This window comes from Lathamus discolor, chromosome 1 (assembly GCF_037157495.1).
Source record: "Lathamus discolor isolate bLatDis1 chromosome 1, bLatDis1.hap1, whole genome shotgun sequence".
Taxonomy (NCBI): domain Eukaryota; kingdom Metazoa; phylum Chordata; class Aves; order Psittaciformes; family Psittacidae; genus Lathamus; species Lathamus discolor.
The window spans coordinates 79642616-79658066 of record NC_088884.1 but is presented as its reverse complement, the minus strand read 5'-3'; the positions used below and the strand labels follow the sequence as shown (position 1 = coordinate 79658066).

General features: G+C 37.6%; 1 protein-coding gene across 7 annotated transcripts in view; it reads right to left on the bottom strand.

Moving 5' to 3' along the window:
- Window positions 1–15451, bottom strand: part of ERC1 (ELKS/RAB6-interacting/CAST family member 1) — a 289289-nt gene that overhangs the window by 154480 nt on the left and 119358 nt on the right. For all 7 annotated transcript variants that reach the window (XM_065682550.1, XM_065682581.1, XM_065682574.1 and 4 more), the window contains one exon: window positions 13692–13885. In XM_065682550.1, coding sequence (XP_065538622.1) covers window positions 13692–13885 — 194 coding nt within the window. The remainder of the gene's footprint in view (window positions 1–13691; window positions 13886–15451) is intronic.

Genomic DNA, 15451 nt, shown 5'->3' with positions numbered 1-15451 from the left:
GTCTTCTGAAGGTATGAACTAAAGAGTCAGCCACACTTCCAGCGAAATTTCTCCTGACTGCCCAGGCACTTTCTCAGTGCTCACATACACAGCTTCCTAGATGTATAGTATATAATTGTATAAAGGTATTTCCATCACAAACTCACAGGTACCACAGGCTGTATATGCCTGTAACTAAGTACTCTGCCTTTATTTTTTTTACCAATTACTAAATAGTATCCTGACTTCCCTGCATTTGCTTAACTTTCTATGCACTATTATCTGTTATTTTCCTTCTGTTATAGAAGGATTGTATGTTTTAAATACTTCTTTGGTGATAAAACATGTTCTGCTTAACATAAATTTAGGACCTTGGAAAAAGGACTGAAATAACCCTCTCAGATTTAGGATTTTGTTTTACTTTGATTTTATAAGGCTACACTTGAGTTGATATACTGACATTTAATTTTACATGGACACTCATAACAGATTTTTATCTGGATTCATGCCACCAACCTGCACTCATCTAATCACCAAGCCACTTTGCTGTGTGGAAATAAGGTTCACAATATTTTTTTATTACTTCCTATTGCAACAAATTCTCTTCAGCATAGCAAAAACCCCAACAAACTTCTTTCTCTTAAGATCTGGATTACTTGCTTCAAAAGATGACAGACAGTACAATTAAACATGTAATATAAACTATTTGAAAAGCTGACAGTAGAAAGCTGGACACTAAAAGACAAGCCTCCTGATCTACTGTTCCAGCTATTATTCCATTCCAGTGCTACACTACAAAGATAAATTGTTGATAAACAGCACGTTCAATGTTATTCAGCAGACACACAAAAAAAGATGTAGTTGTTTGTTACCCAATCTGAAGCTAGAAATCTTGCTTTTGCTTTATTAATATAGCTCATTCTTTCCTTGAAAAATATGTTATTGCTCAATATAGCACCTGATTTTGTCAGTTTTGTTCTCTTTTTCTATTTCATCTTTTGCAACATGCATACATAAGAACCACTTAAAAGCACTGTAGTATATGACTTAATGGTATTTTTCTATTTTTTTTTCATTGCTGCAGGTAATGACACCAGACTTGTATTATTTGGCTTATTACTCTTGAACTCAGCATTGGAAAGTTCTTTGTGTAAAGCTGTCATCAACACAGATGCTTAGCCAAAAACTTCTTAAGGAAAACTGCTTTAATCCCCATGCCTTCCAAGATTATTTTATTTACTATGAATCTGTATGACATCCACTTTAGGCCCTTAGACTTCTGAGCAGTAGCAGCAATGCGGATTAGACTACAATGTTCATATTCACTGAGTTTATCAATGTGAGAGAGATAATGAGAACTTAATAGCTCAGAAAATTCAGGGGGTTTACACTGACTACAGTAAGCAAAGGTATTCTTTACAAGAACAGATAAAATTCAGAGTATTGTTTCCTGTTTCTAGAAGACAGACATACCTAACACATTTTTTCACATATTAAGTTCTTTTCTAGGAAAATATATTTGCTTTGATGTCTGAAAAAAATAACTGCTTGACACCATTCAGAGAAAAAATAAAGTCATGACTCCCGCAGTAGCTTCCAACGTAGAATGTAACTTTACAAAACGGTTATTTCTTCATATGTTGAAGTTAATAGCAATTAGGCAAACACTGAAAGGCATAGGAAAGAAAATGAGTGCTACCACCTCTATAATTCTCCTAGTTGTCCTTAGGAGAAACTTTTAATTGTGTTTCTGGCCAGCAGGGATTTTGTAGTTCCAAGAGGAGTCATTTCACCTATTATTCCCTTACGCACAAAAATTTTTTTTAACAAATATATGAAAAACTCAGCAACTAGACATCACAGCAATCAATTGTAAAAAATAGGAAAAAATAAAATGAAAAACCCCAAACCATAAAACCATGACGATACTGTGAGGACAGAATGGACAATCTGCTATCAGGAAACTCTTCAAAGATCCTAACACTTGGCCAGCTCAAACCACAGTCATACATTTTCTAGCCACATTTTACAATATGTTCTAAATGAAAGAAGTAAGAGTTATGGTTACATTGTTTGGAAAAGAGAAATCATGCCAGGTCTCGGAGAAAACACACCCAAAACACACCTTAAATCTAGTTCTCCCTCTTGTTCATCACAAATTCCAGTATAGGTGCAGGTACTGATAAAGACCTATAGCCACATGGATTGAAGCAGAAATACCTTTGACAGATGGACTCCATTACATTTAGCACTACATCAGCCAGACAAAGCACATCCAACTCCACTCATAGTGGCAACTGGTAAATACCCAACAGAAGTTCTGCTCATGCAAGAAAAGACACTGTGTGTATTTCAGAGAATGCTCACAGAGCAAAAAAGCTTCCTGGCAGCTCCTTTCTTTGGGATCCGAAGAAAAAGGGTCATTCAAGGACAGCCCTCCTCTCCCCAACAATTACAAGTATGCCAGTATGACACACTGAATACGGAAGGTATTGATGGACAACAACATGATTAACTTTCAATCTTTTTCCAGTTTGTGGGAGGAAGGAAAATATGCAGCCAAGGCCACAAATGTGATGTCTGTGCCAAACCAAGGTCAGAACACCAACACAATCTGAAGGCGTCAGCAGCACTGCAGCATCATGGGATTCCACTCACCACCACATTTCTCAGTGTTAATCAGGAATAGAAAAGTCGGACGCTGGTCAATAACTCAGAAATTCAGTCAAGCAGTGGCTTTCTGGGCAAAGACATGGCCTGAAACAATTATAATCATTCCTTCACCAGAAGTCATGGACACTTTCTATCAAATGGTTTCAGAGCCTTAGATAATGTGCTCTGACTTGTATGACTTGTATTATGTAGGCCATAGACATTTACTTCTAGCTATCTTACCAAAATGCCAAAATCTATGTTTAGCAACTGCTTTTAAAATATAAAAATAAAACCATGAGCCATAGCTGAAAAACTTTACAACATGTTGTCTCTTGATAGGTTTTCTTCAATAGTTTGTTACTCTGTGCCTTCAACAAATGTATCCTTTTGCTAATTTACTTATCTTTAACCCTCAGCTCTTGGTTCTTTCTGACAGCACAACACACTCAAACTGCATCAAAACTGGTTTCGCAACATCACCACAAGGTTTCAGACACAGATGCAATGATAAAAATCAAAATGTTAAAGTATATGTTACTAGGATTTTAAAGGAACTAACTAGTTTTACACTCAGTAGCATGCATCAGAGAATATGGCTAACATTCCACCTTTTTTCTTCTTGAAGTAACTGATAAAACCAGTAATATTTAAACCGTCTAGCTTCCAGTTCCTCTATTTTTTCCATTGCAACGCTTCACTGGTTAAGTCCCCCTTCTTCCCAGTGCACTACAACACTGATTTACAGTGGTTTGATACAAATTATTCCCTTCAAGTACAACCTTCTAAACATGCACCATATCCAACCCATCCTCCTATACAGACTTAACCAAATCCCTGATCTCTTATTTTGTAGATCATGCAGTTCAATGTGCAATCTTCTGTGAGATCTCAATTTTAGCTGAATAGACAACAGTTTCATAAACACCCTTATTAAAAGTGAATACTGACCTTGAGGTGAGGCTGAAGGAAGCAGCAAATCCAGGAAGGAGGTGCGAAAGAAAAAGAGTTAAGAGTTTGTGAAAACAGTATCCAGAGATAAGGCAGTTCAAGAATACAGGACAAAACAGGCAGATCCAAATCAGGTAATGACACACAGACACACAATCTTTCACAAACACAGAGCTGCATGTTTTATAGACATCAATTTAACAAAAAGAAGAAAGAAAAAGGAAAAAGGACCTTTACATTAGATTACACCATTTCACTTAGAGGCAACTTTCTGTAGAGAAAATACTCTCCAGTATGTAAGAGTTCTTGGAAAAGGGAAATATGCCAACTGTAGAAAACTCTGGATTTACACCACATCACTAGCAAGTATCTTTCTTCCAGAATTCTAAATAACATTATGAAAATGTGGCGTTTCACTCTCTGAGCTGAACCCTTATGTGTTCCTTTATGTCATCTTCTGTGGCCTTATTTTATCCCCATGAGCAAAACACGTATTTTTCACTTGTCAAAAGGGAATAAATAAAAGGGGGAAAAACTCCAACCATGGAGTAAAGCCTTCAAGACATGAAGGCTTGTCAAAACTAAAAGTTCATCTTTCTTAATTTTGACATTGAAGTCACCCTTCCAAAGACAAACAAAAATATAGCATCTGCCTCTTCTTCCTGCAGTGTTGCTGTTTTAATTCTCCCATATAAGGTGCAATCTAAAAACAATAATGACCAAAGAGACATATTTTTAACAGTTCTCTCCAACATTGTTCAACAGCAGGACTGGCCAAGACAAAATGCTGGAGTCCCCTGTGCAACATGAGGCCCAATAGGTTCATTATTGCTTTTTTTTTCAAATATCCCCAATACTTTTTCATAGGCATCTGCTGTCAATTTCACTGATAACAGCAAGGTAAGTCAACAAGGAGCCATTAGTACAGATATTTCATCTTTTTCAGTTGGTAGGAGAGAGGAAAAGTTAATGTCTTTCTGTTCAAAGTAGCAATTTGGCTTCTACAACATACGCTGCACTTCTCCCATGGCAAAATTTCACTCCAAGAAGGCAGCATATGCCCTGGAGAAAAATATTTCTATAGAACAGGCTACTTGGTATTATGTTGGGTATATGAAACCAGGCAAATGAAATTTGAAGTCCTTATTTCTGGCATATATTTTACAAACAACAATGTAGAATACTGAATTTGTACAAGCAGCAGTTTCAGAGTGAGGTACAGCAGAGCAGCGTCATGTTGGTCTGTAACAGACAAACTGATGTGAAGATACTTTTCTTTGGCTTTTAAAATAGCATTCCTCAAACCAAGTTCTTCGAGGACAGCTGTTGTAAAGGTTGTGTTATTGGGGATTTTTGTAAAGATGAGACTTGCAAAACGCCAAACACCACATCTCACTGTTTGATCTTGAAGTAAGTTATAAAGTTACAAAAGCCTGAGTTAATTCATGTAGAGAAGTGTGTAACTAACAATTCTGACTGAAATCCAAGAGCAGACACTGTAAGCTGAGCTGCAGAGCTACAACTGGTCAAACAGATTTAATAAAAGGAAACAAAAAAGTGAAAATAAAACACTTGATTAAATATGGGAATAAGGCACGGGAGGAAAAGCTTGGCTTTTTTCTGTTATTGAATCTACATTATGAAAGTTTAAGACCTCTCATTTTGCGTTTCAGTGATCCTTTGTAGTTCTTGGTTCTCTTGCAATGATGTTGTTATGTTGTTTCTTCAATTTAACAGTGAAAAAAAAATTGAGGCTAGAATTCAGAACAGCCCTGTAGGATCTGAATGAACCATACTGTTCTTTCAACTGCTATTAAGGGTAGCATCTTTTGCTGGCACAAGATGAAGGAAGGCAGAACAGTACCTGAAACGCTATGCTGAGGTCACATGCAATTTTCTGTATGCTACAGAAGTATTATTTACCCAGCTGCACAGGATTTAAATGGAGAATAATTATTGCAACATCTTCATTTTGGTTTTGAATAAATTCTTTCTTCCAAAGAAAGATACTTTTTGTGTAATTGCTAGCCCCCTTTTCAGTGTTTGTTTTTTGTTCTGGTGGGTTTTTTGCTTTGTTTTGTTGTTTTTTTTTTTTACAGGGGTTCAAAATATTTTTTAAAATGTGGCTTTTCAGAATAATCATAATATTTATCCAAACAAAAATGAGGAATTTTTGAAAGCACATTAAAATTGGAAAAAATCTGGAACTGTGCTGTCACTCAAACTAAAAATGAGGCTGGAAATTACCAGCTATTAGGAAATCAGTGGAGATTTGCTGCAGACTGGAGGTGAAGCCTCAGTGCATGGGTCTACATCAGTGAAATTGAGCAGAGGAGCACAGCAAGCATGTGCCCCAGGAAGCAGCCCCAAGCAAGCAGGATCAGATACATACCGAGACATGCTCATTACAGAGCAAAATAATCTTTAGTTTGCACTATTTCCCTTCGAGCAAGAACACACACTTGCAGCATTCCTTACAAGATCCAGCAGCAGCGTTTCTGCCCAGCCCCATTAATTGTGTACTCCGATGCAACAGTCACACAGGGAGACAATTGTAACACCAAACAGCAGTCTCAGAGAAACCCATCTTCTTTCAAAATGCCATCGCATTCATTTTAAAGATAAAGCTGGCCTAAATCTGATCGCTGGGTGCAGAGCAAAAAAATCAGTGAGATGTGAAAACTTTGGTAATTTAATTATGATATATATATATATTTAAAAAGTTGTTGATTATTCCTGCTATAATTTTTTTCCACATGCTTGTATATTATCGGGCGTGGAATGAGTCTGCTACATTAGTCTCAGATGTACTTAGAAAGAAGTTTATGTAATCATTTCTATTTAGTCAACCTTTGAATTCCACTAGTTTGACAGTGAATGACTATGTATATTTATTACTTTGCCATTCCTTCCAAGCAGTCTGACAGGGAATAGTATGCACTTGATCTTCCCTGAGTCAGTCAAAGCAGGAAGGCAGTTTATGTTTACCACTTTTGATACCTTTTCTTGGTAAAAAGAATCATGGCTTGTCTTTTCCTTTCTTTTTTAGTTGATATTTAGAGGAGTATTTAATAGGGAAGAGACGGAGAGACAGAGAAGGTCTGCGTGTGCATCCATGTGCATATGCAGGCATGAACCTAAGAGCACAGTAATGATCACAATGGCCATGAAGCCCTACTGTTGCTGTTTCACTGTCTTACTGATGATTACTGGGTTTTCCTTTTGTTCTTACTGTACTCCAGGGCAATGTAAGTCTGATAGTTTTATTTTTACTGCATCAGTTGTATAAAAAGTTTTGTTTTGTTTTTTTTAACTCCTTACCTACTAGTTTGTGAGTCAAATCAAAGATGTTGACTGAAACAAAGCTACAAAACAACTTCTGAAGAAATGTAGTCGAAACAGGTAACAATGAAACCCTAATGTGCAAACTAAGCTCATTATTTGCATGATGTTATTTCTTATCTGGTTTTATAATTATTTTAATTATATCATAGGTCTTATACTACTGACTTAGCAGTTACATTAGGAGATGTTTAGTAAATAATTGCTACAATTCAAGCAGAGTATAAATCACCAAATGACAACTCCTATATTCATAACAGATAATTGACTTAAGCATAGAGGGAATGCTTGACAACCACCTTGATTTAATGATTAAAAAAACCCAGGGCTTGAATGCTACAGGAAATTTGGCAGGAAAAGAAGCTTTCAAAAAAGTTCACCATCAGAACTTCTAATTACTTGTAAGTATTTCCCTAGTTTTGGGTCCTTCTTGGAGGATCCAAGATCAGATCCTTAGCCTTGGTTTAACAGACAAACAAAGCTTTCAGCCCATTGCTGAATTTAACAAAGGAGAAAGTCTGTACTCAGTTCCATAGAGATGAATCACTCTAAGAGTGTTAGCTCCGCCTGCTTGAATATGGAAATAATACTAGGGCAACACCAGGCAAGCTCACTCAGCCAACGCCTGCACCAGCCCTGACCTCTCACCAGGTGAAGGGGTGGAGTAATGGGGGTTTTTGACCTTGTTTTTTAGAACAGCTGTTTCTTCAATATCAAAGTCTTTCCCAAACCACAGGAAAAGGGAGAGAATGGAAAATAAATAAAGAACAAATGGAAAAAGGATATCCCATTATATAAAAAAGGTGAGGATGGATTGAGGAGTCACGGTAAAGTCACTATGATGGCTTTTTTATCTGGTGCTCTCTGCAGATGGATTTGCAACTACCGGCAGTCTCTCTCTTTTGTCTTAGATGTAGGTTTCAAAAGTGATTAGTAAATTTGAGTATTGATCTTAAGACACTTCAACAAAGGTTGACTTTCAGAGGGCAGACACTCGCCTTCTGAAAATCTGCATACTTCCCAGTGTCTGAAGTTAAACACCTGTAGGTAAACGTATTAGCATCTCATATTCTTATCTGTTTAAAGCAGTTATGTTGATACAAAATGTATTGTTTTTTCCTCTGTGAAACTTAATTTGGGACTTTGGGTGTAATGTTCATTCTGTATGAAGATAAAGCAAGAGTGAGAAGAAAGAAATGACTTCTTCATTACCCAGCTTGGAAATTATGAAATCCTTAGTATTCAATAGATCTGTGCGCTCAGAAGTGGAGCTGGGCTAACTACGGGCCTCAACTTCTTTCCACTGCAAAACCTTGTTCTCAGTTATTTGCCAAATATTAACAAATTGTGGGGAATTTTTCCATGACAGATGTCAGCCACACCCAGGATTTTCTTGGGAGAGTTTCAGCTACATCCCTTATACACCAAAGACAACACTCTTGTGGAAAAAAATTGTTCATATGGTTAAACACTGTATCACTTTATTGTGATACACAGACTCAAGTGGTTAATTAAAACTACACGGCAATTTTCAGTTTGGAATGTCTTCAGTTTTCAGTGATAAATCTTAGAATCTTAATATTCACTTAAGCTATGGACTTTTGAGGGAAGTGGATGAGAACAACCAACTCTGCCTTATAATATCATGCAACCAAGAGATAAATATATTCAATTCGCTTTTATGACTTTTTGATATCAAAATGGATTCACGTACTTCCAAGTAAAACTTATTTATTTCAGTTTTTCCTACAGCTGAATCAGAGTGCAATTTATTTTTGGAGGACTCTAATAAGTTACAATAATACAGAACTATAGTCATACCATCTCTCAAGGTTAACTTTAATGGTGATGAGATTATGACTTCATGGACAGCTTTTGTTCTTTAATTTGACAACATCCCTTTTACTTTAAATTACTTTCATGCCCTTATGTGGTTCATGTTTAGAAATTCTCTAAAAAATATGTGTAAAATTCACAGAAACAACCAACTTGAAAAGCAAAGACAACTACTGTGAAACATGAGTAGTAGTTTGAAAATACGTATTTCAACTTCAAATTGTTGACTTAAGCTTAGTGCATAATTTATTAGTATAGTTTCCTTTTCACTATTCTAGGAAACCATAAAGTTGATGGAACGTGCAGTTAATTTCTCTCTTCATCTATCCTTCACAGACTGCTACACAAACATATTACTGTCTTAAAGACATACTGAGTAAGATGCTTGTACTGTCCACATTTGTCAGCACTCCTTTGAGATCACCCTATGTTTTTTAACGTTTCATTTTTATTTACTACTGAGAAGAAATACTTAAGGTGAGGAGTATACCTTTTGGCTGCCACACATCAAAAGTCTGAAGGTTTCTTTTTGAATGGGGCAACCTTAAATTATTTTTAGAAAAAATCCCCCAAATCTCTTTCTTAAAATAGCCATCATTTCCAGCTGTTCTTAATGAGACTTCTGGTATTCCAAAGCTAAGTACTGTCTTCATTTGCTACCAAAGCAAAGTCAAGTTTCCTTCAACAAAAAAATGGTAGTGTCCTATGTCTTTACAAGGACTACCTATCATGCATAGCAAGCATGCCAAATTAATATCAACTTTAGGTCTGTAACTGGAACCAGGATTTCCAAATATATTTAGTCAGCGCTTACTTCTGAAGCAACATATACATATATATATTTACTTCCACCACTCAAGAACTAAGTCAGCTCTTTTTTGCTGAATACATGCACACAAATACCTCTGTGTGTATGCTATCAATCTGAAGGTTGTGATGGCCACATCCCCGATTATTAGCAGCATTTTTCTTTCTTTAATCTTCCTTTTTTTTTAATTCCCTTTTTCTTATTACAGGATAATAATCACAATAAACCTCAAGAATAAGTCAATACCGACCTCTATCTATGAGACATTTTAGAACATTTGAGTTTTAGCTGGTTCAGGCAGAACTGATAGCAGAGGACAGAACTGCTAAAGGTGAATCACAGCAAGAGAATTAGAATAAAAAGCAACAGCTTCTGTTGACTTTAAATCAGGGAGAATAGCAGCAAACTTCCTCTGGACTGTGGTTATAACCACTGTGACATGAGCTGAACGCAGAGACTGTTAGAGCTTGTATTTTACATAACCAGTTCCTGTTTGACCTAAGAAAAAAAGCGTAATTGCAGCAGACCCAAACAGCAGCAGCAGCCGCGCAGCCAGCAGTGACATTCCACTCCACAGGAAACAGAAGCCTTATAGAGCACTCACTTTCCCAGGAAGTCCCACACAAACCCCCCTACGTGTTGTGGTGCAGGGACCGACACCTGGTAGGGAGGGTGCAATTTGCGGGAGGTGTGCTTTCTGAGAAAAGGTACAGTCAAAAAAAACCCCACACGTACAAAACAAACCAACTCGTGGAACCAGGACATGACAGTGAAAATGGAGAGAAAAATTGAGGAAGGAAACAAAACACAAAATGAAAAGTTACAGAGAGACAGGAGGTTATGGAATGACAATACAAAAAGCAAACAGTTAGTTATAAAGGAAGTGAATAACCAGACAGCTACAAAACCCTCTACACCACCACAATCTGGGGACAGAAACAAAACTTAGAGGACTGTTCACCCACAGAAGAAATGCAGACCTATGTCCCACCTTCCCATAAGAAAAAGCAAAGTCCTGCCCACAGAGGATATAAATTAATGAGCTTGTGATTTCAACCTCATGTTGACTTTAGAGTATTTTCAAAACTTTTGCGTAGCATGCACCATACTTAACATATTTTTCGTATCTTTCCTTCCATTCACACTGAAAAGCATCCCCCACGCAGTAATTGCAACAGTTACTGAAGAATGGAAGCATTTCCTTCTTTATTTTAACTTGAACTGAAGGCAGCTTTGCCATCACTGTAAGGGCTTAAGAGAACAGTTCTCTGCTTTCCATTTCATCTTCTTCTCCTATCTTTTCTCTTTCTCTGTTCCCCTATACATACCTCCCTAATAGGCGACTCATTTCTTCTATTCTATGGATGAAACCATTCTACTATTTCTCTTCTCCTGATGACATCCATTCTAGCTGTCACATATAACTAGCATAAAGGAAAACTCCAGGGAGACACTTTTGAAAAATCTTGGGTTTGTTAGCACAGTTATCCTCTGACTGTGATTTACTTCTTCTCATCTTGCTCTACATGGAATAATAACAGTTCCTGACAGGCACAGCAACATTCACTTTTGTGCTTTCTGACAAATGCTTCTACAAGCACTAGGGTTCTTTGCACAGCAGAGTTTGAACAGCTGTAGAAGCATTAGAAGTCAAGACAATTTCTAGCTTGCTCTGCATGGACCACAGTTTAGGAAGGACTTTTACAAGGCAAAATTATTTGTCCTTTTCAGGAAACTAAGGCTCTAGCTCTAAACATGCATGTATCATGCCTGGGTATATCAGTTCAGCCATGAAAGAATACTTTATAAACAAGCATGGTAGATAAAACCAGGAACAACCTATACATTTAACAGGCACGTTAAAATCTCTGCTTTGTGTAAAAACTCACAAGGAGATTTTTTACCCCCCTTGATTTACACAGCTGCTGGCAATCACAAGATAACAAAAATAGTATTCTCTTTACATTTCTAAAATACATATTAGAAGTAAAAGAAGACATACTGTACGTTATCTCAGTACTGGTAGAAAAGATGACCAGTTAAAAAGAGAAGATCACCACTATTTTTTTTTCTTCATAAGAGTGAAGATCTGGTGGTAAGAAGGAATGGCTAACAGCAAATAGTCATATTATTCACCAAACTGTTATGGAATGATGCCCACTCATTTGATGATTTTATGCGTTCACTGATGGAGCAAGGGTTTGGTCTGTGACTGAAACAGCAAGAAACTACCACTGTAACATGAAAAATAACTGCTTTGCAAGTATCTAGAATGGCATCTTTTCAAAGAAAAAGCTCCTTGCTAACTCTTTGAATATAGGGTGCTAATACTTTTATCTGTAAAAGAGGAGGCCCATCTTCACTTCTTTCTTATTTTTGCTTTGTAGATTATAAACTCTTTTGATTATAGATTACTTTGATGTGTTTATTCAGTGTTTGACATGGCAAGCCCCAATCTTGAATGCTAATGTAATAAGAAAATGAGATTTGCATTAAAAGCGTGCAAAAGGAAACTATTCCTGCTATTCCAATCTCATCTAGAAATCAGGTTGAGGAATGATAAATATTTCTGACTTGCTTTTCCTAAACAATAATTACTTCTGCACACAGAAAAAAATAATGCACTGTGAACATACTTCTTCCCTATACCTTACTTCCAACAGAAATTTGCTGCTTATATCCTGACCCCTAGTCAACTTGCATGTCCTAAGATGATGACATGTTGAACTTCACGCCTGAGATGGGCACCTCTAAGGCACTAAAAAAAATCACACAGAAAAATATGGCTTGTAACTGCTATTTAAGCTTTTTCATGTCTATACTTAATGCACCTACTCTATACACCTATTGCCTGAATGTTAGGCTGAATGCATCATCTATCAAAGGGCTGAAAGTTATAGTACTTAGAAAAAAAAGAAAGACAGTTAAAAAGGATGTATCCTCACTTTTGGGTGTTCAAATGAAGCTTGCACCACAGGTATGAAGAATTTTGGTTAAATAAAACTACTACTCAAATGAAACTAACAGGATGCTACTTACAATCACAAAGAGAGAAGAAACCTACCTGACAAGTTGAACTATTTCAGACCTCTGTCACTTTCAAGGAAATAAGAATGGACTTCTTAGAAAAGTTTTTCAAATCGCTCAGAGGGGCCCATAATTTGACTGTCATCAAGCCACTGAATAATAACTAACCATTGTCATCCTAAAGAACCTCTGCTCACTTTCCCTCATCATCCTGACACTAAATGCAGGGCAGTTAAATAGTGCTAAAATAGAAATTAGATAGACTATTCTGGCACAAGGCAAACGGGAATAATCAACTTTCCATTTTGCTTTTCTAAGTTAGTAATTTTTCACTCAGAACTGTAAAGGACACAAAAAGCCCCAAACAGGTAATACTGCCTAGAAACTCCCTCTTGGTCCAATGTAGCATAAGAAAATGATAGAAAACAGGATCTGTTTCAAGTCTTTCCCAATCTACTATTTATAATTGCAATACAAATGTCATGGAATCATAATAAATTATAATACTTGTACATTAAAGTATTGAAAAAAAATCTGAACACTCTGGCTCCCACATAAAGACAGAAGATGATGAAAAGTGCTGAATCAGATTTCATTTGGACAAAAGCAAATATGTTCATTTGGCTTCAAATGAGCCAAAGTTTACCTTTGTTCCTACCAGTACAGAGTTTCAGTACCAGCTGTCAGAAGAACCTAGGTAACTAGTATCACAAGCTATTAAAGTACTTTTTCTTATTAGTCCTTCGCATTTTTTTAAAACCATGCCCGAGGAATTTATTATATCAAAAGAATTAATTGTTCTCCAAGCACAACACAGTGTCGGCAACTTTTCCTACCATCTTCATTCCGTTAGAGCTCTGTCTACCCTTCTAGTTCAATCTGTATCAGCCCTGTTTTTAAGAAGCCAGGTAACAGGATTATATAGTAAGACACCTTTTCATTTATTGTCTATCAAAATAAATGATTGAAGGCAAAAAACCCTCTAGACTTTCCCAAAATAGGTACTCTAAGATTTTTAGGACAAGAAAAATGGACTAAATTATCGCTAATTTTAATCAGCTTTTTTGCTCCTCTGATACCTTTATACCATTCTCACCTCTCTAGTTCTGCTATCTTCTTATCCTTATCATTCTTCTCATTTTCCATCTCTTTCAAGATTTCCAGAAGACGATCCACTTCAGCTTGAGCCTTGCTAGATTCTTCCCGATACCGTGCTACCTCCCTTTCCAGCTGCTGCATACGATCACTCAGCTCTGGGCTGGCCCTAGCCTCCAGTGTTGCTTCATGAGCCTGTAAGAAAAAGGTTCAAGAAAAAACACTTCATTCAAACATATGTATTTTACAGATGCTATGATGACTGCAAAACATTATCTAGATATCTGTTTTAAGCTGGATAGAATAATCATTACAAAGAAATAAATATACAGTACTTGTGCTACTTATAAGTATTGGGAAATACTTCATAGGAAAATAAAATTTAGAAATAAATTTGCCTTTTTTGATTCAGTCTAAAAGAATTAAAGTGATTTTTTTTCATTAGAATTTATGGAAAAATGAAAATACGAAAAAGTTAAAACTTCTTTGAAAAGAAAGGAAACATAAGTGTGAGTGGGTTTAAAATAGTCTAAAATACACTTTTGAAACAGTGTTAAGGTTGTAGAATTAAGTATCAGAACTATTTTTAGCCTAGATAATCACAGAACCATGGAATGGTTTGGGTTGGAAAGGACCTCAAGATCATCTAGTTCCAACCCCCCTGCCACAGGCAGGGACACCTCACATTAAACCATCTCACCCAAGGCTCTGTCCAGCCTGGCCTTTAATACTGCGAGGAATGGAGCATTCACAACTTCCTTGGGCAACCCATTCCAGGGCCTCACCACCCTTACAGTAAAGAATTTCTTCCTTATTTCCAGTCTAAACTTCCCCTGTTTAAGTTTTAACCTCCTACCCCTTGTCCTGTCACTACAGTCCCTAATGAATAGTCCATCTCCAGTGTCCCTCTAGCCCCTCTTCAGATACTTGGAAGGCTGCTATTAGGTCCCCACGCAGCCTTCTCTTCTCCAGGCTGAACAGCCCCAACTTCCTCAGCCTGTCTTCATACGGGAGGTGCTCCAGTCCCCTGATCATCCTCGTGGCCCTCCTCTGGACTTGTTCCAGCAGTTCCATGTCCTTTTTATGTTGAGGACACCAGAACTGCACACAATACTCCAGGTGAGGTCTCACAAGAGCAGAGTAGAGGGGCAGGATCACCTCCTTCGACCTGCTGGTCACGCTTCTTTTGATGCACGCCAGGATACGGTTGGCTTTCTGGGCTGCGAGCGCACACTGAAGCTGGCTCATGTTCATTTTCTCATCGACCAGCACCCCCAAGTCCTTCTCCGCAGGGCCGCTCTGAATCTCTTCTCTGCCCAACCTGTAGCTGTGCCTGCGATTGCTCCGACCCAGGTGGTAGGACCTTGCACTTGTCATGGTTGAACTTCATAAGGTTGGCATCAGCCCACCTCACAAGCGTGTCAAGGTCCCTCTGGATGGCGTTCCTTCTCTCCAGCGTATCGACCGAACCACACAGTTTGGTGTTATTGGCAAACTTGCCGAGGGCGCACTCAATCCCACTGTCCATGTCACCGATGAAGATGTTGAACAAGACCGGTCCCAACACCAATACTTGAGAGAGACCACTCGTTACCGGTCTCCAGCCGGACATTGAGCCACTGACCACAACTCTTTGCGTGGGCCATCCAGACAGTTCTTCTTTATCCACCAAGTGGTCCGCCTATCGAATTGATGTCTCTCCAATTTAGAGACAAGGATGTTGTGTGGGACGGTGTTGAAAGCTTTGCACAAGTCCAGGTA